This window comes from Petromyzon marinus, unplaced genomic scaffold (genome assembly GCF_048934315.1).
Source record: "Petromyzon marinus isolate PM22_M1 ecotype Great Lakes invasive population unplaced genomic scaffold, UKy_Petmar_22M1.pri1.0 PM_Scaffold_17, whole genome shotgun sequence".
Lineage (NCBI taxonomy): Eukaryota > Metazoa > Chordata > Hyperoartia > Petromyzontiformes > Petromyzontidae > Petromyzon > Petromyzon marinus.
The window spans coordinates 769,330-792,597 of NW_027423135.1; the positions used below are offsets into that span (position 1 = coordinate 769,330).

The 23,268-nt window shown below is 49.3% G+C and overlaps 2 protein-coding genes across 6 annotated transcripts in view; one reads left to right on the forward strand and one right to left on the reverse strand.

The window, feature by feature from the left end:
• The window catches only part of LOC142922784 (telomerase Cajal body protein 1-like), a 35,157-nt gene extending 32,477 nt beyond the window's left edge, over positions 1 to 2,680 (reverse strand). For 2 of the 5 annotated variants that reach the window (XM_076063695.1, XM_076063696.1), the window contains exons 1-2: positions 2,494 to 2,680; positions 633 to 1,568 (exon numbers count right to left, since the gene is read on the reverse strand). In XM_076063695.1, coding sequence (XP_075919810.1) covers positions 633 to 1,555 — 923 coding nt within the window. In that variant the 5' untranslated portion in view covers positions 1,556 to 1,568; positions 2,494 to 2,680. Of the gene's footprint in view, positions 1 to 632; positions 1,643 to 2,493 lie in introns of those variants that run through there. The other 3 variants (XM_076063692.1, XM_076063694.1, XM_076063693.1) reach the window with 3 other exon arrangements.
• Positions 2,681 to 2,732: 52 nt separating this feature from the next.
• The window catches only part of LOC116937065 (uncharacterized), a 35,318-nt gene continuing 14,782 nt past the window's right edge, over positions 2,733 to 23,268 (forward strand). Inside the window, exons 1-3 of the mRNA XM_076063685.1 lie at positions 2,733 to 3,879; positions 17,786 to 18,533; positions 22,855 to 23,009. Of these exons, the coding sequence (XP_075919800.1) occupies positions 17,786 to 18,533; positions 22,855 to 23,009 (903 nt within the window). The 5' untranslated portion in view covers positions 2,733 to 3,879. The remainder of the gene's footprint in view (positions 3,880 to 17,785; positions 18,534 to 22,854; positions 23,010 to 23,268) is intronic.

Genomic DNA, 23,268 nt, shown 5'->3' on the forward strand with positions numbered 1-23,268 from the left:
ATCAGCACAGCTACCACCACCATCATCATCAGCACAGCTACCACCACCATCATCAGCACAGCTACCATCATCATCAGCACAGCTACCACCACCATCATCAGCAGCACAGCTACCATCATCAGCAGCAGCAGCACAGCTACCACCACCATCATCATCAGCACAGCTACCATCATCATCAGCACAGCTACCACTATCATCAGCACAGCTACCATCATCATCAGCACAGCTACCACCATCATCAACAGCACAGCTACCACCACTATCATCATCAGCACAGCTACCACCACTATCATTATCAGCACAGCTACCACCATCATCATCAGCACAGCTACCATCATCAGCAGCACAGCTACCATCATCATCAGCACAGGTACCACCACTATCATCAACAGCACAGCTACCACCACCATCATCATCAGCACAGCTACCACTATCATCAGCACAGCTACCACCATCATCAACAGCACAGCTACCACCACTATCATCATCAGCACAGCTACCACCACTATCATCATCAGCACAGCTACCACCATCATCATCATCAGCATAGCTACCACCATCATCATCATCAGCAATGCCGGACGACACAGAACGACATTCTGTGACTCTGTGTGTGCTGTGCGTCTTCTCACTAGAAGTCTCCAACCTCCATGCTTCCTTGATCTTCCACATTCCCAGACTCCCGATCCTCAGCATTCCCAGATTTCCCACTGCAGGGATTCTCAACGCCCGGTTCTTCAGAATTCCCAGATTCCTGATAACCAGAATTCCTATGTCCCAGTTCTTCAGAATTCCCAGATTCCTGATAACCAGAATTCCTATGCCCCAGTTCTTCAGAATTCCCAGATTCCTGATAACTGGAATTGCTTTGTCCTGGGTCTACAGCATTCCCAGATTCCTGAAACTCTAAATTAGTGACATCCATTTTCTCACAATTCTCAGAATCCCGATCATGGGAATACGGGAGTCCCTGTGCCACATTCCCAGATTCTGGAATCTCGGCAGAATTCCCACTTTTCTCATCGGCAATATCGGGATTCCCCGATTCCTGTCCATCACCCACAGAAGGGCCTGGACCCTTTGGATAATCTGGAATCTTAAGTCCGGGAGACATGGAGTTTCCAGAATTCCCGGAGTTCTGAGGAGGAGGAGGATGATGAGGAGGCGGAAAGCCCGGGATGGATTCCGATGCTTGGAGCGTGGAGTGGGAGACACTTGGAGCAGGATGAGGTGGAAATCCCGGGATGGATTCCGATGCTTGGAGCGTGGAGTGGGAGACACTTGGAGCAGGATGAGGTGGAAATCCCGGGATGGATTCCGATGCTTGGAGCGTGGATTGGGAGGCACTTGGAGCAGGATGAGGCGGAAATCCCGGGATGGATTCCGATGCTTGGAGCGTGGAGTGGGAGACACTTGGAGCAGGATGAGGTGGAACTCCCGGGATGGATTCCGATGCTTGGAGCGTGGAGTGGGAGACACTGGGAGCAGGAGGAGGATCGGGAGTCGATCCGGTGGGATCACGATCACCCAGAGATTCGTGGAATGGATCCATCATCGCTCACCGTATCCTGTTTACACGCGGGCACACGAGTGACAGTCAGCTGAGTCGGCCACTCACTCACTCACCCAGTCATTCAGCTACTCACCCAATCAGTTAACTCACCCCATCATACACCCAGCCAGCCACTCACCAACTCGCTCACTCGCTCGGGCACTCATCCACTCACTCACCCATTTGCTCACTCACTACACAGCGATCTCACTCACCCACTAACTCCATCACCCACTCACCTATTCGCTCACCCAATCGCTCACTCAGTCGCTCACTCACCCAGTCGCTCACCTCACTCACTCACCCAGTCGCTCACCCACCCCACTCACCCAGTCGCTCACCCACCCCACTCACTCACCCCACTCCACTCACCCAGTCGCTCACCCCACTCACCCAGTCGCTCACCCCACTCACCCCACTCCACTCACTCCACTCACCCAACTCACTCACCCCACTCCACACACTCACCCCACCTCACACCCCCACTCACTCACCCCACTCACTCACCCCACTCACTCACCCCACTCCACACACTCACCCCACTCACTCACCCACCCCACTCACTCACTCACCCCACTCACTCACCCCACTCCACTCACCCACCCCACTCACTCACCCACCCCACTCACTCACTCACCCCACCCCACTCACCCAGTCGCTCTCCTCACTCACTCACCCACCCCACTCACTCACCCACCCCACTCACCCACCCTACTCACTCACTCACTCACCCCACTCACTCACCCACCCCACTCACTCACCCACCCCACTCACTCACTCACTCACCCCACTCACCCACCCCACTCACCCACCCTACTCACTCACTCACCCCACTCACTCACCCACCCGACTCACCCACCCCACTCACTCACCCCACTCACTCACCCCACTCACCCCACTCACTCACCCACCCCACTCACTCGAGCGAGGCCGATTCTCACCTGCGCAGAACTCCAGAGTAGTCCTTGTTAATCTTTACCGCCACCGCCACAATGATGATTACAATGACCACAACGCAGTAACGAGAGAGTTGCGCTAAGCGTCAGCGCTAACTTTAGAAAAAGCGGTGAGGCGTGTACAGTGAGCTGGAGTCACCCACCCTGGTACAGTGCACTCGTGCGGCGCTGCCTGCATTGGGCCTTGTAGCCATGACGTCACCACGGTCGTTTGCGTGGCGACGTCAGCACGTTCCCTTTGCGTGAGGGCGTCGTCGCGTTCATTTGCGTGGTGACGTCACTACGTTCGCTTGCGTTGTTGGCGTCACCGCGTTGGTTTGCGTGGTGACGTCAGCACGTATCGTTTGCGTGGCGGCGTCACCGCGTTCGTTTGCGTGATGACGTCACCACATTTCGTTTGAGTGGCGGTGTCACCGCGTTCGTTTGCGTGGTGACGTCACCACGTTTCGTTTGAGTGGCGGCGTCACCGGGTTCGCTTTGCGTGGGTGGCGTCACCGCGCTCCTTTGCCTGGTGGCTTCACCGCGTTTGTTTGCGTTGTGACGTCACCACGTCCCGTTTGCGTGGCGGCGTCACTGCGTTTGATTGCGTGGTGACGTCACCTCCTTCCGTTTGGGTGGTGTCACCGCGTTCGTTTCCGTGGTGACGTCACCGCGTTCCATTTGCGTGGGTGGCGTCACCGCGTTCCTTTGCCTGGTGGCGTCACCGCGTTTGTTTGCCTGGTGACGCCATCGGGTTAATCCTGGTGGCGACGTTTCATTTCATTTAATTTTTCATTTCAGTTTCATTTATTTGGCGTAGCCCTGTGAGCCATTCGGCTCTTGAATCGGGTGCAACCGCAACGAACAAAAAAACAAAAACACGAGCAAGAAAAACATCTTAAAGTGACTTTGTGTTGTGACTGTGCAAACAGAAAATCCATGGAAAAAAAAACCATAAAAATATTCCTGAAAAAAGCACCGTGCACCAACGCACGTTGCTTGATGACGTCATCGCGCCGAGCTGCCTCGTTTTGATGTCACCGCGTTACGCCGGTGTCTTGGCGTCACCACGCAAAGACACCGTGTGGACGGGTCTGGGAAACGTAATTACGTCATCGCGCCAGCACGGTGTCGCGATTAGTTGAGCCCGATGACGTCATTGAGTGAACAAGATGACGTCTTCACGCGCCTTGGCGAATTGGGGGGGGGGGGAAGAGCCGGGGTGGAGGCGCTGTCGTTGAATTTGCCCCGGGAACGCTCGCCCTGACGTCATCGCGCCGACGTGACGTCATTCCGCGTCGCCGCTGTGTGTTGTTTTGCAGTCGATGCGTCCCGAGTGAAGACGCGAACACCGGCCCTGCCTTCGTCTCGGCGACGGTGAATCGATCAACAGTAAGCGTCGTCAGTTAATCGCTAACAATAGCTAAATCGATCAGAGCAACAAGAAAAATCGTTACCACACACACACACACAAAAAAATAAATGTATTTATCCCGAGAGGGGTCCGTCCCCCCCTCCCCGCCGGAGCGGACGCGGGGTCGGGCCGCAGGCTCGCTAGGCGAGGCCGAGGCTTCTTGCGGCCTGCTCTACGGGGAAAAATCGCGAGCGCGCAGCTCGCGATTTTTGATTTGCGATGTTAAATGTTTACAGCTTAACCACCTCGGCTCGAGTTGACAAGCAACAAAATGCAAAACACACCGCCGGTAGTCTTAGAGATAACAAATAACAAACATGCGATCGCGTTTTAAACAGCGGCGCGCCAACGGCGATGTTGACAGCTCCACTCGGGGAGCGGTTAATTTAAATCGCTGCGCAACAATTGACAATGTTTTGCTCCAGGGTAGTAAGTGTCACCTTTTAAATTGCCCATGCCTCAGAAGTATAGAATTGCGCATATTAATTCCACCCACCCCACCCACACACACAAACGTTGCTTTTGTGACCAAGGCAGCGATATTTTTGAGATGTGCTTGTCGTCAATGACAAAACGTGGTGCGCATTTGTGTATCTTCACGGTAAAAACAAAAACAAAAACGTCCTGGTCACAGAAGCGAAGTTTGTGAGGGAATAATAACAATAATGATAGCAACTTTATATACTTTAGAGGCATACGCAATTATAAAATAGCACTCGGTAGCTCAGGAATGAAAACCGTGTTCGTGTTCTAGATTTGAATCTTTCGCGACTGCAAGGATCCATACATACTCTTTTGGTTCTATTCGGTAAAGTCACGTAGGTAAAAAAAAAATACGACGTTTCGGCCACGACACAAGTGGCCTTCATCAGGTGAGGGCCACGACGTTTCGGCCACGACACAAGTGGCCTTCATCAGGTGAAGGCCACTTTTGTATTGTGGCCGAAACGTCGGCATGCGTGTTCGTGTTATCATGCCCACACACATCCTGTAAATAACCCACGCTGCTTGTACACCATGGTCCATGCGTTTGAACACGGGCGACACAAGTGATCCCAATTATCGTCTATTTGTGTTTCTCTCCTGTGGTGGGACTTTGAAGGATGAACGTTGAGATTTCTAAAGGGGGCACGGGGTGTTCAGTGAGGTCCGAGTTGGTCTGTGATGAGGTAGGGCACTGATAAGGGTTTGACAGGTGTGTAGTAGTGTAGTGTATAGTAGTGTATAGTAGTGCAGTGTATAGTGTATTGTATAGTAGTGTTGTGTATAGTGTAGTGTATAGTAGTGCAGTGTATAGTAGTGTATAGTGTAGCGTATAGTAGTGCAGTGTATAGTAGTGTAGTGTATAGTGTAGTGTATAGTAGTGTATAGTGTAGTGTATAGTAGTGCAGTGTATAGTAGTGTAGTGTATAGTGTATTGTATAGTAGTGTTGTGTATAGTGAAGTGTATAGTAGTGCAGTGTATAGTAGTGTATAGTGTAGCGTATAGTAGTGCAGTGTATAGTAGTGTAGTGTATAGTGTAGTGTATAGTAGTGTATAGTGTAGTGTATAGTAGTGCAGTGTATAGTAGTGTAGTGTATAGTGTATTGTATAGTAGTGTAGTGTATAGTGTATTGTATAGTAGTGCTGTGTATAGTGTAGTGTATAGTAGTGCAGTGTATAGTGTAGTGTATAGGAATGCAGTGTATAGTAGTGTGTAGTGTATAGTGTAGTGTATAGGAATGCAGTGTATAGTAGTGTGTAGTGTATAGTGTAGTGTATAGTAGTGCAGTGTATAGTAGTGCAGTGTATAGTAGTGTATAGTGTAGTGTATAGTAGTGCAGTGTATAGTAGTGTAGTGTATAGTGAAGTGTATAGTAGTGTATAGTGTCGTGTTTAGTAGTGCAGTGTATAGTAGTGTATTGTGTAGTGTATAGTAGTGCAGTGTATAGTAGTGTATAGTGTAGTGTATAGGAGTGCAGTGTATAGTGTAGTGTATAGGAGTGCAGTGTATAGTAGTGTGTAGTGTATAGGAGTGCAGTGTATAGCAGTGTAGTGTATAGTAGAGTGTAGTGTATAGAGTAGTGTATAGTAGTGCAGTGTATAGTAGTGTAGTGTATTGTAGTGTATAGTGTAGTGTATAGTAGTGTATCGTGTAGTGTATTTTAGTGTAGTGTATAATAGTGTATAGTGTAGTGTATAGTGGAGTGTATAGTAGTGCAGTGTATAGTAGTGTATAGTGTAGTGTATAGTAGTGCAGTGTATAGTAGTGTAGTGTATAGTGTATTGTATAGTAGTGTTGTGTATAGTGTAGTGTATAGTGTAGTGTATAGGAGTGCAATGTATAGTAGTGTATAGGAGTGCAGTGTATAGTATTGTAGTGTATAGTAGTGCAGTGTATAGTAGCATATTTGTCAACCCATACGGTTTTTACCCCGTATTCTTGTACAGGGGAATTGAGTCTTCATGGTCCATACGGTGTACAGCCATTTCAATACGGGCAAAGTAATTATCATAGTTATTGTCTGTTTGTTTGTGTGTCTCCTTTGTAGTGGGACTTTGTAGGATGAACGTTGAGATTTATAAGGGGCACGGGGTGACCAATGAGGTCTGAATTGGTCTGTGATAAGGTAGGGCACTGATAAGGGGTTGACAGGTATGGTATAGAAGTGTAGTGTATAAGTGTAGTGTATAATTGTGTAGTGTATAATAGTGTATAGAAGTGTCGTGTAAAAGTAGTGTAGTGTATAGTAGTGTGGTGTATACTAGTGCAGTGTATAGTAGTATATATTAGTGTATGGTAGTGTAGTGTATACTAGTGTGGTTTGTCTGACCAGCTAGTTGTGCCTCAGGCTTGTTCCATCTGGGCCGGCCCTCTAGCTGCTGCCGTAGGCACACACCACCCTCAACATCCCTGGTGAGTCGGTACAGTCAGCAGCTGCCAACGCCGAAACCCCGGCCGCCGGTAAACTAACCCGGAAAACTCAGCTTGTCTGAGCCTGGGCATGTGGAAATCCCTGGTGGAGGAAATTCCACCAAAAGTTTACTTGGACCTTCCACTGCAACCAGGACCACCTCCAGTCGTCGTGACTACGTCTTGCCACTGGGTACATTTGGGGGCTGGTCGAGGGAGTGATGTTGACGCTGCGCAAATCACCCTCGCTTAAATCCGAGTTCTCTGCGCAAGTCATGACACCTTTTACCATCGTCATTATCCACGTCCCGTGGCGATGGGCGAGCGACGAAGCAGCAGGCACGGATGAGCTGGAAGCCGTAGCCGCAAACCTGCACGCAGGCGGCTCAGGATATTTGGTCGTTCCCTCACTGGACCGAAGCAGCAGTGAAGTCCGGCAGCACCCTGAGTCACTGAGCCAGCCCTATTCATGATCACATTGCTCACCCTCCATAGTGAGGAAAGGGTTAGAAAAGATACCCCTAAACATTGCCTGCTTCAAAACATCCTGGCCAGCCTACCGCAGCTGGCAGGATCCCATACCTGCGGTCGAAAAACAAATGAAATTAAAAAGATCAAAGTGATACAGTGAGGGAAAAAAAGTATTTGATCCCCGGCTGATTTTGTACGTTTGCCCATTGACAAATAAATGATCAGTCTATAATTTTAATGGTAGGTTTATTTGAACAGTGAGAGACAGAATAACAGCAAAAAACCCAAGAAAAACGCATGTCAAAAATGTTATAAATTGATTTGCATTTTAATGAGGGAAATAAGTATTTGGCCCCCTCTCAGAAAGATTTCTGGCTCCCAGGTGTCTTTTATACAGGTAACGAGCTGAGATTAGGAGCACACTCTTGAAGGGAATGCTCCTAATCTCAGCTTGTTACCTCTATAAAAGACACCTGTCCACAGAAGCAATCAATCAGATTCCAAACTCTCCACCATGGCCAAGACCAAAGAGCTCTCCAAGGATGTCAGGGACACGATTGTAGATGTACACAAGGCTGGAATGGGCTTCAAGACCATTGCCAAGCAGCTTGGTGAGAAGGTGACAACAGTTGGTGCGATTATTCGCAAATGGAAGAAACACAAAAGCACTGTCAATCTCCCTCGGCCTGGGGTTCCATGCAAGATCTCACCTCGTGGAGTTGCAATGATCATAAGAAAGTTGAGGAATCAGCCCAGAACTACACGGCAGGATCTTGTCAATGATCTCAAGGCAGCTGGGACCATAGTCACCAAGAAAACAATTGGTAACACACTACGCCGTGAAGGACTGAAATCCTGCAGCGCCCGCAAGGTCCCCATGCTCAAGAAAGCACATGTACATGCCCGTCTGAAGTTTGCCAATGAACATCTGAATGATTCAGAGGACAACTGGGTGAAAGTGTTGTGGTCAGATGAGACCAAAATGGAGCTCTTTGGCATCAACTCAACTCGCCGTGTTTGGAGGAGGAGGAATGCTGCCTATGACCCCAAGAACACCATCCCCACCATCAAACATGGAGGTGCAAACATTATGCTTTGGGTGTGTTTTTCTGCTAAGGGGACAGGACAACTTCACCGCATCAAAGGGACGATGGACGGGGCCATGTACCGTCAAATCTTGGGTGAGAACCTCCTTCCCTCAGCCAGGGCATTGAAAATGAGTCGTGGATAGGTACTCCAGCATGACAATGACCCAAAACACACGGCCAAGGCAACAAAGGAGTGGCTCAAGAAGAAGCACATTAAGGTCCTGGAGTGGCCTAGCCAGTCTCCAGACCTTAATCCCATAGAAAATGTGTGGAGGGAGCTGAAGGTTCGAGTTGCCAAACGTCAGCCTTGAAACATTAATGACTTGGAGAAGATCTGCAAAGAGGAGTGGGACAAAATCCCTCCTGAGATGTGTGCAAATCTGGTGGCCAGCTACAAGAAACGTCTGACCTCTGTGATTGCAACAAGGGTTTTGCCACCAAGTACTAAGTCATGTTTTGCAGAGGGGGTCAAATGCTTATTTCCCTAATTAAAATACAAATCAATTTATAACATTTTAGACATGCATTTTTCTGGATTTTGTTGTTCTTATTCTGTCTCTCACTGTTCAAATAAACCTACCATTAAAATTACGGACTGATCATTTCTTCGTCAGTGGGCAAACGTACAAAATCAGCGGGGGATCAAGGACTTTTTTCCCTCACCGTACCACCACTCGCTGTTGGCGCCTGGAATGTGCGCACTTTGATGGACACGTCCGGATCAACGAGACCTGAGAGACGTTACCGCCCTCGTGGGCAGAGAGCTCGCCAGATACAATGCGGATGTTGCTGCCCTTAGTCAGACCCGACTGGCCAATACTGGACAGGTGACTGAAGTGGGTGCAGGTTGCACATTCTTCCGGAGCGGACGAGGCCAGGAGGAGAGACGTGATGCTGGTGTTGGTTTTGCAGTAAAAAAAAAACAACACCTGGTCAACCAACTGGCAAGCCAACCCAAGGGTATAAACGACCATTTAATGACCTTAAAGCTCCACCTATTGGGTGAAAAGGAGGCCGCCATCATCAGTGCCTATGCCCCTACCATGACCAACTCTGACGAGATCAAAACCAAGTTCTATAATGACCTGGAAGTCATTATTGCTGCCACAGCCAGCTTTGACAAATTCCTGATACTTGGTGACTTCAATGCCAGAGTTGGAAGTGACCATCAATCATGAAATGGAGTCATAGGTGCACATGGCTTTGGAAAATGTAACAGAAATGGCCTTCTGCTGCTGAAAACATGCTCTGAATTTGACCTGCTCATCACCAACACGATATTCCAACTATCAAAGCGCAAGAAAGCTTCGTGGATGCATCCTCGTTCACACCACTGGCACTTGATTGACTCCGTCACCGTGAGGAGGAGCGACCGACACGATGTCAGGGTGACCAAGGCAATGCGTGGTGCTGAATGTTGGACTGACCATCGTCTCATCATCTCCAAACTTAACATCCGGATTAAGCCTCCCAGACGCCCACAAGGAAAAAAGACGTGTCAGGCGCCTTAACGTCACTCGCCCACAACAGGGACACACCAGACTGGCCTTTGTTGACGCTCTAGACCAGGTGGTGGGCAAATTTTTTGACTCGTGGGCCACAATGGGTTCTAAAATTTGACGTAGAGGGGCCGGGCCAGGAACAGATGGATGGAGCGTTCGTGTGAACTAAATATAAATGAAAGGATTTGGCCTTTCACAGGTAGCAAAGCATTTATTTGCAAGGCAATTGAACAAATTGCACGAACATGAACGATACAAAAACATGTCGTAACTCCCGGTCAAAGTGCGCCATCTAATGGGGAAATGGGGGCATTACAGGAGAAAGGTGAAATTTAATTTAATAATAATATTTGTACAAGTTCGGCGGGCCGGATTAAAAATCCCAACGCGCCGTATACGGCCCGGGGACCCTACTTTGCCCACGTCTGCTCTAGACCATTACCTGGAGTCTCTAAGCTTTGAGCATACAGACGCTGAGGCAGACTGGACTGCCCTCAAGACCGTGCTGAATTCCTCAGCCCTTGAATCACGTGGCGTTCCCCGTACGAAGCCCATCGGGATTGGTTTGATGGGAACGACGCAGAAATCCGAGCACTCCTTGACGAAAAACATCGCCTGCATGAAGCATGCCTGCACGACAGCAGCTCAAGCTTAAAGAAAACTGCCTTCCTTGACATTGCCAGGGTTATTCTTTGGTTCTTTCGGTAAAGTCACGTAGAAATAGAAAATAATAAATTACGTAATATCGCACGGCGTTTCGATTGCAAAGCAAGCAATCTAGTAAACTAGGTTTGTTTCTCTTTCATTTGTACCTGATGATGATTGCTTGCTTTGCAATCGAAACGTCGTGTGATATTATGTAATTTTTAACTTTCTGTTTCTACGTGACTTTACCGAAAGAACCAAAGAATAATTCCTGCAGTCCCGAAAGCGCCAAATCAAGTTTATTTCCAGGGTTGTCCAGCTGAGACTCGGGAGTCATGCAAGACACCTGGCTGTGCGCAGAAGCTGCGGAGATTCAGTCCTACGCTGACAGTGACAACACCGAGTGCCTCTATGATGCACTCAAGCAGGTCTATGGTCCGCAGCACTCAGGAACTTCACCTCTCCTGAATATCAGATGGAACAACGCTCCTCACGGAGAAGGACAAGATACTTGCAAGGCTGGGCTGAACACTTCAGCGCAGTCCTCAACCAGCCCATCGTGCATAAATGAGGAGGCAATTGCGAGACTGCCTCAAGTTGAAATAAACCAGTCCCTTGCTGTCCGACCATCCATTGAGGAAACCAGCAAAGCCATAAGCTTCCTCTCATCAGGCAAAGCTCCAGGGTCCGATGCCATTCCAGCGGAAATCTACAAGGCTGGAGGGTACTCGCTTAGTCGAGAAACTGACCGACCTCTTCCAGTCTCTGTGGAAATTAGAAGCCATTCCCCAGGAGTTCAAGGATGCCTCTATAATCCATCTCTATAAGAGGAAAGGCAATCGGCAGGCCTGCGACAACCATGGAGGCATTTCCATACTAGCAATCGCTGGCAAAATCTTGGCAGGAATCCTTCTGAACTGCCTAATTGTTCACCTAGACCATGGTCTGCTACGTGAGAGTCAAGTGTGGCTTCAGAAAAGACCGCGGAACCACTGACATGGTATTTACTGCCCGGCAGTTACAGGAGAAATCCCAAGAACAAAATGCTGATCTACACAATGGCTTTCGTTGATCTAACAAAAGCATTCGACACAGTCTGCCGGGAGGGCCTATGGAAGATCATGGCCAAGTATGGGGTGTCCAGACAAGTTCATTGGCGTCGTGCGCAAACTCCATGATGGCACGATGGCCAGCATCAGCGACCAGCAAGAACTCTCCGATCCGTTCCCAATCACAAACGGGGTGAAGCAAGGCTGCGTTTTAGCGACCAACGCTCTTCAGCATGGTGTTTTCTGCCATGCTGCAAGACTCATTCCAGAACCGCAACACTGGGATTAGCTTCCCTCTACCGTTTTGACGGTGGGCTATTCAATCTACAGAGGATGCAGGCCAAAACTAGAGTGGAGGAAGTCACTGTTTGGGAACTTTTGTTTGCTGATGACTGTGCTCTGGCTGCTGGCTCAAATAAAGATCCACAGGACAGTATGGACCACTTCTCAGCTTGTAACAACTCGGGCCTAACAATCAGCACAAAGAAGACTGAAGTCCTGTACCAACCTGCTCCTGGGAAACCCTACACTGAGCCCCCCACCATCTTTGCGAATGGGCAAAAGCTTTCAGCCGTTGACAAGTTTACTTAACCTTGGTAGTACTCTGTCTGGCACTGAGCACATAGATGATGAAGTTAACATCAGGATTGTCAAGGCCAGTGCAGCCTTTGGATTTCTACGCGACTCGGTATGGGAAAGGACTGGCATCAAGCAGGAGACAAAACTGAAGGTCTACCAGGCTGTTGTCTTACCAACTCTTCTGTATGGGTGTGAAGCCTGGACCAGTCTACCAGCGCCATGCCAAGAAATTTAACCATCTCCACTTGAGCTGTCTGAGGAAACTGCTGAGGGTCAAGTGGCAAGACAGAATCCCTGACACGGAAGTCCTCAGCAAAGCCAACATCCCCAGCATCCACACCTTGCTTGCGAAGGAACAGCTTAGATGGGCTGGCCACGTGACCAGAATGCCCTGCGCGAGACTGCCGAAACAAGTCTTCTTTGGCGAGCTGAAGAATGCCAAGCGAGCGCAAGGCGGCCCCAAAAAGCACTACAAGGACAGCGTTAAAGCCTCCTTGAAGAGCTTTGGATGCGACCTGAAAAACTGGGAACCCCCTAGCTCAGGACCGACCTGCCTGGAGAAGAAAAGTACAGGACGGTGCCATCTTGAGGAGGCAGCGGCGCAAATCTACGAAGGACTTGTGGCTGCACCTCAAAGCTCGACATCCTCCCTGACCTGTCCAGTGTTGCCACAGAGAGTTCCGGGCTCGGATTGGCCTGTTCAGCCATCTGCGCACTCATCAAAACCCAACAAGATGACAAACGTGCCATGGTCATCATCAACTATGGTGGACGAACAAGAGAGAGAGTGTGGTGTATAGTAGTGGTGTATAATAGTGTAGTGTATAGTAGTATATTGTAGTGTAGTGTATGGTAGTGTAGTGTATAGTAGTGTAGTATATAGTGGTTTTGTAGGATGAACGTTGAGATTTATAAGGGGCACGGGGTGACCAATAATGTCTGAATTGGTCTGTAATAAGGTAGGGCTTTGATAAGGGGTTGATAGGTGTGTAGTAGTGTAGTGCATAGTAGTGCAGTGTATAGTAGTGTAGTATATAGTAGTGTCGTGTATATTGTAGTGTATAGTAGTGTAGTGTATACTGTAGTGTATAGAAGTGTATAGTGTAGTGTACAGTAGTGTATAGTAGCATACCTGACAACCTATACCGTTTACCCCGTATTTTTGTATAGGGGAATTGAGATTTCTTGGCCATATGGCGTACAGCCATTTGTGATTGGGACTTTGTAGGATGAACGTTGAGATTTCTAAGGGGCACGTGGTGACCAATGAGGTCTGAGTTGGTCTGTGATAAGGTAGGGCACTGATAAGGGGTCGACAGGTATGTCTTTGTGTTTTTTTTACACTGTTGTTTAAAACGCATCTCATGGTGGTTGGCAAGGCCCCCTCCACGCCACGCCAACTCGTAGCTTTGGCCACCAGGGAGGGGGGGGGGGGGCAAGGCAACCCCCCCCTCCTCGGCCTACACCAATCGGCTCGTTACGCTGCCACTTTGCATTTTAATAATGAAGGGCAGTCGCGTTGTGTGGGGCTTGGGGTGACGTCACGGGGGACTTGATGAGCGCGTGACCGAGCCACGTGGCCGTGACCGAATCGGAAGAGTCGGGTACGGATACTGGGGACTCTCCTCCACTTGCGAACATTTGACTTCCAAACTTGCAGAGACACGAACTGACCCTGTCCCGCACATCCAGTTTCCCTGTTCGGACCGATAGTCGTGAGTTCGAATGCCACGCAATAGATGGCGGTGGTGGCATCTACATCTGCGGAATGTGAAGAACCAGTGGCATCTACATCTGCAGAAAGTGAAGAACCAGTGGCATCTACATCTATAGAACGTGAAGAACCAGTGGCATCTACATCTGCAGAACGTGAAGAACCAGTGGCATCTACATCTACAGAACGCAAAGAACCAGTGGCATCTACTTTTGCAGAACATGAAGAACAAGTGGCATCTACAACTGCAGAACGTGAAGAACCAGCGGCATCTACATCTGCAGAACGTGAAGAACCAGTGGCATCTACATCTGCAGAACGTGAAGAACCAGTGGCATCTACTTTTGCAGAACATGAAGAACCAGTGGCATCTACAACTGCAGAACGTGAAGAACCAGTGGCATCTACATCTACAGAACGTGAAGAACCAGTGGCAACTACATCTGCAGAACGTGAAGAACCAGTGGCATCTACATCTGCAGAACGTGAAGAACCAGTGGCATCTACATCTGCAGAACGTGAAGAACCAGTGGCATCTACATCTGCAGAACGTGAAGAACCAGTGGCATCTACATCTGCAGAACGTGAAGGAACCAGTGGCATCTACATCTGCAGAACGTGAAGAAACAGTGGCATCTACATCTGCAGAACGTGAAGAACCAGTGGCATCTACATCTGCAAAACATGAAGAACCAGTGGCATCTACATTATAAAACGTTTAAACCCATTCCCCTTGTTTAGTGTACAACACTTTTGGAATCAACTGGAGGAAAGTTGGACTTGGGAAACAAATCAACTTACAAACACAGACCTCTGGAGCCTGACTCGTTTGTGAGTAGAGGAGTCCCTGCAGTGGAGGAATCCGATGATCTATAAAGCTCTTTTTGACAGATGTCCAGTCGGGGCACGTTACATATAACAAACAGTACACAAACACGACAGGAGTGCGAAGTGTCAGGAAGGTAAACAAACACATACAAGTCAAATCAAACTTTATATATATTTATCTTACCGGGTGAGCTGGTGAGTTGGTGAGCGGGTGAGCGGGTGAGCAGGTGAGAGTGCTCATGGAACCGATTCTAGTAGTGTCCATGGTACTTTTGCTGGTGCTGTCTGTGGCTACTGATGTCAGTAACCACGGACAGCAACCGTGTAATCGATATGCTGGTGCTGTCCGTGGTTACTGACATCAGTACCACCGACAGCACATTGCACTCATAGTGTAGTGTATAGTATAGTGTATAGTGTAGTCTATAGTGTAGTATACTAGTACAGCACTATACACTAGTAGTGTAGTGTATAGTGTAGTATACTAGTACAGCACTATACACTAGTAGTGTAGTGTATAGTGTAATGTATAGTGTAGTCTATAGTGTAGTATACTAGTATACCACTATACACTAGTAGTGTAGTGTATAGTGTAGTATACTAGTACAGCACTATACACTCGTAGTGTAGTGTATAGTGTAATGTATAGTGTAGTCTATAGTGTAGTATACTAGTACATCACTATACACTAGTAGTGTAGTGTATAGTGTAGTATACTAGTACAGCACTATACACTAGTAGTGTAGTGTATAGTGTAATGTACAGTGTAGTCTATAGTGTAGTATACTAGTACATCACTATACACTAGTAGTGTAGTGTATAGTGTAGTATACTAGTACAGCACTATACACTAGTAGTGTAGTGTATAGTGTAATGTATAGTGTAGTCTATAGTGTAGTATACTAGTACAGCACTATACACTAGTAGTGTAGTGTATAGTGTAATGTATAGTGTAGTCTATAGTGTAGTATACTTGTACATCACTATACACTAGTAGTGTAGTGTATAGTGTAGTATACTAGTACAGCACTATACACTAGTAGTGTAGTGTATAGTGTAATGTATAGTGTAGTCTATAGTGTAGTATACTAGTACATCACTATACACTAGTAGTGTAGTGTATAGTGTAGTATACTAGTACAGCACTATACACTAGTAGTGTAGTGTATAGTGTAATGTATAGTGTAGTCTATAGTGTAGTATACTAGTACATCACTATACACTAGTAGTGTAGTGTATATACTATACTACACTATACACTACACTACTAGTGTATAGTGATGTACTAGTATACTACACTATAGACTACACTATACATTACACTATATACTACACTACTAGTGTATAGTGCTGTACTAGTATACTACACTATAGACTACACTATACATTACACTATACACTACACTACTAGTGTATAGTGCTGTACTAGTATACTACACTATACACTACACTACTAGTGTATAGTGATGTACTAGTATACTACACTATAGACTACACTATACATTACACTATACACTACACTACTAGTGTATAGTGCTGTACTAGTATACTACACTATACACTACACTACTAGTGTATAGTGATGTACTAGTATACTACACTATAGACTACACTATACATTACACTATACACTACACTACTAGTGTATAGTGCTGTACTAGTATACTACACTATACACTACACTACTAGTGTATAGTGATGTACTAGTATACTACACTATAGACTACACTATACATTACACTATACACTACACTACTAGTGTATAGTGTAGTATACTAGTACAGCACTATACACTAGTAGTGTAGTGTATAGTGTAATGTATAGTGTAGTCTATAGTGTAGTATGCTAGTACATCACTATACACTAGTAGTGTAGTGTATAGTGTAGTATACTAGTACAGCACTATACACTAGTAGTGTAGTGTATAGTGTAATGTATAGTGTAGTCTATAGTGTAGTATACTAGTACATCACTATACACTAGTAGTGTAGTGTATAGTGTAGTATACTAGTACAGCACTATACACTAGTAGTGTAGTGTATAGTGTAATGTATAGTGTAGTCTATAGTGTAGTATACTAGTACATCACTATACACTAGTAGTGTAGTGTATAGTGTAGTATACTAGTACAGCACTATACACTAGTAGTGTAGTGTATAGTGTAATGTATAGTGTAGTCTATAGTGTAGTATACTAGTACAGCACTATACACTAGTAGTGTAGTATATAGTGTAATGTATAGTGTAGTCTATAGTGTAGTATACTAGTACATCACTATACACTAGTAGTGTAGTGTATAGTGTAGTATACTAGTACAGCACTATACACTAGTAGTGTAGTGTATAGTGTAATGTATAGTGTAGTCTATAGTGTAGTATACTAGTACATCACTATACACTAGTAGTGTAGTGTATAGTGTAGTATACTAGTACAGCACTATACACTAGTAGTGTAGTGTATAGTGTAATGTATAGTGTAGTCTATAGTGTAGTATACTAGTACATCACTATACACTAGTAGTGTAGTGTATAGTGTAGTATACTAGTACAGCACTATACACTCGTAGTGTAGTGTATAGTGTAATGTATAGTGTAGTCTATAGTGTAGTATACTAGTACATCACTATACACTAGTAGTGTAGTGTATAGTGTAGTATACTAGTACAGCACTATACACTAGTAGTGTAGTGTATAGTGTAATGTATAGTGTAGTCTATAGTGTAGTATACTAGTACATCACTATACACTAGCAGTGTAGTGTATAGTGTAGTATACTAGTACAGCACTATACACTAGTAGTAATGTAGTGTGTAGTGTAATGTATAGTGTAGTCTATAGTGTAGTATACTGGTACAGCACTACACCACAACGTTTACAATCTGAGTACCGTGACGTTTCGCCAGTAACTACAACCGGTGTCATTGGGCGGACAGCCGGATTCACGGAGAAATCCTCCTCCTGTTTCATTCCTTTACGAATCGGCCGTGCCGGATGTTGGCGGCGATGGCGGCGGCGAGTTTAACGACGCGACATTTTTTTTTTATTTTCGCTCGTTCTGACCCCCCACATGAGGACGACCTCTCTTGTTGAACCTCGTGCCGTTTGACCCCCCCAGATGAGCGCTGCCGACACCGCCGCCATCAACGGGGGAGAGGCCCTCGTTGATGTGGGCGGGGCAGCGGACCTCGGGGAGGGCGTGGCCACCCTCAAAGGGGGAGGGGCGATCACCAAAGATGGCGGGGCCGTGCTCGGAATGGGCGAGGCCATGCTCAAAGAGGGCGGGGCCATGCTCAGAGAGGGCGGGGCCGCGCTCGGTATGGGCGTAGCCGCGCTCGGGGAGGGCGGAGCCGCGCTCGGGGAGGGCGGAGCCGCGCTCGGGGAGGGCGGGGCCGCGCTCGGAGAGGGCGGGGCCGCGCTCGGAGAGGGCGGGGCCGCGCTCGGAGAGGGCGGGGCCGCGCTCGGAGAGGGCGGGGCCGCGCTCGGAGAGGGCGGGGCCGCGCTCGGAGAGGGCGGGGCCAGCGACGCCCCCTGGGGCTTGGCGGAGGGCGAGACGGCCCACCACCAACACCACCACCACCACCACTACCAATACCACGGCGACAACCACGGCGGGCCGCGAGGGGCCGGCGGAGCGGCCTGGGGCGGCCAGGGCCGCTTCTACGGTGTGGGGGGAGAACCCACGGACGGGGGCGGCGCGCCCTGGGCCCCGTCCTACGAGCTGGGCTTCGCCGAGGCGATGAACCAGCGGATGAGGGTGCCCGCGCGCCTGCACGTCATCGCCGGGGGCGCCGAGGTCGACGGGGACCCCGCGGGGCTGCCCGGCGCGCTGGCCATGCGGGTGCCTGACAGGATCGTCATGGCCTGTGAGTTGTTTTTGCCGGGGTGGCCGGTGGGGGGGGGGGGGGGGGGGGGGGGGGTGGGCGTTGGGGTAGGTGGGGGAGGCGTCGATCCGGCAGCGGGTCGAAGGTGGTTAATGACGATGTTACGTGTGCGTCTGTGTCTGTGTGTGTGTGTGCGCGTATGTAACTAATAAGCTTGTGCCGGAGGCCCCGGGGGGACAGGCGTCTATGAGGTCTCCTGGCCAAACCCCAATTGGCGGAGCCAGGAGATTGAATATCTACCCTCGGGGCTCCTCCAGAAACAACGAAAAGCCACTTCGTGTGGACACGTGGAATGTCCGAACGCTCACTGCGGAGGAGAGGCTGCCACTCCTCCGTCAGGAGCTGGACCGGTACCGCCTGGATCTCTGTGGCATTCAGGAGGTCCGGTGGACCGGTTCTGGCTCCTGCCACCATGAGGGGTGGACAGTCCTCTACTTCGGGGCAGCAGACTGCCAAACAACAGGGTGTGGCTCTTCTTTTGAACAAAAGAATGAAGGGGACGTGGGAGCGTGGCGGTGAGGTGTGGGCAGCTGTAAGCCCCAGGCTACTTTGGGCTCGCCTTCCCATCAACCAGAGGCGAGGAGTGGTGGTCGTGGTTACTTATGCCCCCACCGAAGACGAACATCCGTGGAGGGATGCAGTCAAAGCCAATGAGTCAGATTCTTTCTATGACCTGTCAAAGGTGCTGGCTAAAGTGGCCCCTCGGGATAGAGTCATCTTGTTGGGTGACTTCAATGCCCGAGTTGGTCATGATGCTGGCACCTGGTCTTGAGTGATTAGAGGGCATGGGCCAGATCAGCTCAATAACAATGGTAGGAGGCTGCTAGATTTTTGTGCAACCCATGGGCTTGTAGTTACCAACACGCTGTTCCGGCATCGGCGCATCCACACAACATCATGGATGCATGCCGGGTCCAAGCAAGATCATCTGCTGGACTACATAGTGATGGACGAGCGGATGTGAGCCCATGTCCTTGACACCAGGACCTACCGTGGAGCTGATCTGCCCTCTGACTATCGACTAGTTATCTGTAAGGTGCGCCTGCCATTCTTCCACTCCGATGGTGAGTGTACACCCAGGACCCCATTCCAACCTAAAGTGGCCTGGTCTCAGTTATCTGATGAAAGTTGCAAGCAAGAATTTCATCATCGCTTACGGCTGGGGTTGCCATCGTCCCCGACTCCTCCTGATGTCGAGGGTAAATGGGCGAGGTTTAGGACTGTGACTCATGCAGCTGCAATGGCTGCTTTTGGTATGCGGTCCAGACCTCCCCAGAGACCCTGGCTGACAGAGGAGGTGTTCAGGATGGTTGAGAAAAAGCGACAGGCCCACTGTCATTGGCTACAGAATCCCACGTCAGAGAATGAGGAGGCTTACCGCAGCCTTCGCTCGGAGGTTCGGAGAGCCGTGAGGCGCTACAAGGATGGGGGGTGGTCGCCGGTTGCTGAGGAGATGGAGTCTGCCTCAGTGGCCCGTGATCACAAATCTCTATTTAACTCCATCAAAAAAGTAACTTCCAGCGCCACACCTATTACCATCATTAGGGGAAAAAACGGTGATCCAATCTCCGACCCCCAGGAACAGGTTTGCGGATTTGCTGAGCATTTCTGTGAGGTCCTGGAGGAGGGGAAATCCCTCAGCCAGGAAAACATCGTGGCACAAAGTGAGGATGACCCTGCTGAGGCTGCAGTGCCTCAAACATGAGAAGAAGTCACCCCCTGTGAGTGGCTGGCTGAGGTGCCATCTGTTGAGGAAGTACTGAAGGCGATCCAGAGTCTGAGACCAGGAAAGGCACAGGGCAGAGATGATCTCCCAAGCGAAATGCTGAGGGAGGGTGGCGTTTGTGCACAGACTGCTCTACATGGTATCATAACAACAGTCTGGACCACTGGACGGGTTCCGAAGGATTGGAAGGATGCCCTCTTTAAGAAGGGGGACCGCACAGACTGTAACAACTACAGGGGCATCTCACTCCTCAGTATGCCGGGAAAGGTCCTGGTAAGGATTATTCAACATCGCCTTGCCAGGCACACTGAGGAGAGGCTTGCGGAGCCCCAATGCGGTTTCAGGAAAGGGCGATCCTGCACAGATGCCATATTTTCTGTCTGTCTGCCACAGCAGAGGTGTAGGGAATTCCAGCAAGACCTACATCTCTGCTTTATTGACCTGGTCAAGGCCTATGATACCATCAGTAGGCCTGGGCTCTGGGTTGTTCTTCGTGCTTTCGGAGTCCCTCTGCTCACGATCATTAAGGATCTTCATGATGGTGAGCGGGCCCGGGTAAAACTATGTGGCTGGGAGTCAGAGCCATTCCCTGTACACCTTGGGGTGCGACAGGGATGTCCTCTGGCTCCCACATTATTTAACAACTATTTTGACCACGTAGTTCGTGAAGCCTTCAATAGCTGTACCGGGGGAATCTCCATTTGGTACAGATATAATGGGAGGCTGATCGATGCCCGGGTGCGGTCATGTTTGCCGATGATTTGGTAATAGCTGCTCATTCAGAGGAGGAATTGGAGACGCTGCTGCTGAGACTGGAGCGTGCCACTAAGAGATGAGGCCTTACCATCAGCCCAACCAAAACTAAGCACCTGCCTGGGTATTTTGAACCATCGGACACTCCACCCCCACAACTCCCAATCGGTGATGGGGCAGTTGTGGAGAGAGTGGAGAATTTCCCATACCTGGGCAGTGTGCTTATGACCGGCTCCAGTTTAACAGCAGAGTTCTCACTCCGAATCAGTCGAGCGGCAATATATTTTCATCGTTTGCGTAACGCTGTGTGGAAGCTACCTGGTTTGTCGCTCAGCACTAATCTTCAGGTCTTCTCGACCACAGGCATTCCCTCCCTTCTCTACGCTTGCAAAACGTGGACCCCGCTAATGGAACATCTTAGCCGGTTAGAAATATTTAGGCTAGCCTGCCTACGATCCATCCTGGGTTTAAGCAGGCTGAATTGTGTGAGGAGCTCACAAATCTTCTTTGGTTCTTTCGGTAAAGTCACGTAGAATGAGAAGAAAATGATAAATTGATAAAATAAAATAACGCAATAATATTCTCACGACGTTTCGGCCACAACACAAGCGGCCTTCATCAGGTGAAGGGACGAGACTGTCTGGAGGACAGCGCTGGAGTGAAAAAGCCACGCTCAGATCGCGACCTTTAAGCTGTGTGAGAAGAAATGAAGCGCCTTGACAAAGGAATTAGCATAGAATTTAGCATTGAAATGGCTGAGTGATTAGCTTGTGACTGGTCACAGAAATGGCTATGTTAAAGTTAAAGCATACACATCCGCAGAGGCACCCCTTGACAAAGGATGCGGATGTGTATGCTTTAACTTTAACATAGCCATTTCTGTGACCAGTCACAAGCTAATCACTCAGCCATTTCATTGCTAAATTATATGCTAATTCCTTTGTCAAGGCGCTTTGTTTCTTCTCACACAGCTTAAAGGTCGCGATCTGAGCGTGGCTTTTTCACTCCAACGCTGTCCTCCAGACAGTCTCGTCCCTTCACCTGATGAAGGCCGCTTGTGTTGTGGCCGAAACGCCGTGAGAATATTATTGCGTTATTTTATTTGATCAATTTATTATTTTATTCTCATTCTACGTGACTTTACCGAAAGAACCAAAGAAGATGAATCCTTGCAGTCACGAAAGCTTTAAATCGAGCTCACAAATCCTTGAAAGATCTGGGCAAGGTCCCATCGGTGAGCTCCTCCGGCAGGCAAGACTGCGTTGGCTGGGTCATGTAGCCCGCATGCCCAGCCACCGCATTCCGAAACAGCTTTTGTTCGGCCGGATCGAGGGGGCTAAATGGGCGCGTCACGGGCTAGAGAAGAGATGGAGTGACGTGGTACAGGAGGACGTGGAGCTGAGTGGACTTGCCGATGACTGGTACCAGCGGTGTCAAGATCGGCCTCTGTGGAGGAGGCTCGTGAAAGACGCTGCTACTGGGCAGTGGGAGGCAGTCGCCCTCCAACAACAACGGAGGGCGGAGGAGCGACGCTCACAACAACGAGCGGAGCGCCGGGTGGCTAAAGCACAGCAGGTTGGCACAGTAGGGGGCAACAGGTGGTGCATCAGCCGCATCTCAGTCAGTCGACCCGTGGCACCTGGGTCTGCCCCGTGACCTCCTGCCAGCGGCGTTCGACACTTCACGTGGCCTCAAGGTGCACATAGCCTGGCACAAGCGTCGTGGTGACGTCACCGCCACTTAGTGGCGAATGGCGGTTGTTGTTGTTGTGTGTGTGTGTGTCCGTGTGTGCGTGTCCGTGTGTGTGTGTCCGTGTGCGCGCAGCGGAGGGAATGGAGGGGGTGGGGGGCCCTCGGGGTGGCGAGCACGGAGGGGGCGGAGCCCCCCAGTCCCCCGTGTGCCTGCGCACCCCCCCACACATCCTCACGCTCAGCGACCACCCCCTCGACTACCTACAGCTGGGCCACGCCGAGGGCGGGGCGAGGATGGGGGGAGGTGGAGGGAGTGGGGGAGGGGCGAGGGGAGGAGCGAGGGGAGGGGCGAGGGGAGGGGCGAGGGGAGGGGCGAGGGGAGGGGCGAGGGGAGGTGCCTGGACCCGCCTCGGACTACGCGCACACACGCAACGGTGAGCGTGCGCACTACTACTACTCACCACTACTACTACTACTACTTACACTACTATACTACTACTACACTACTACTACACTACTACTACACCACTACTACTACTACACTACT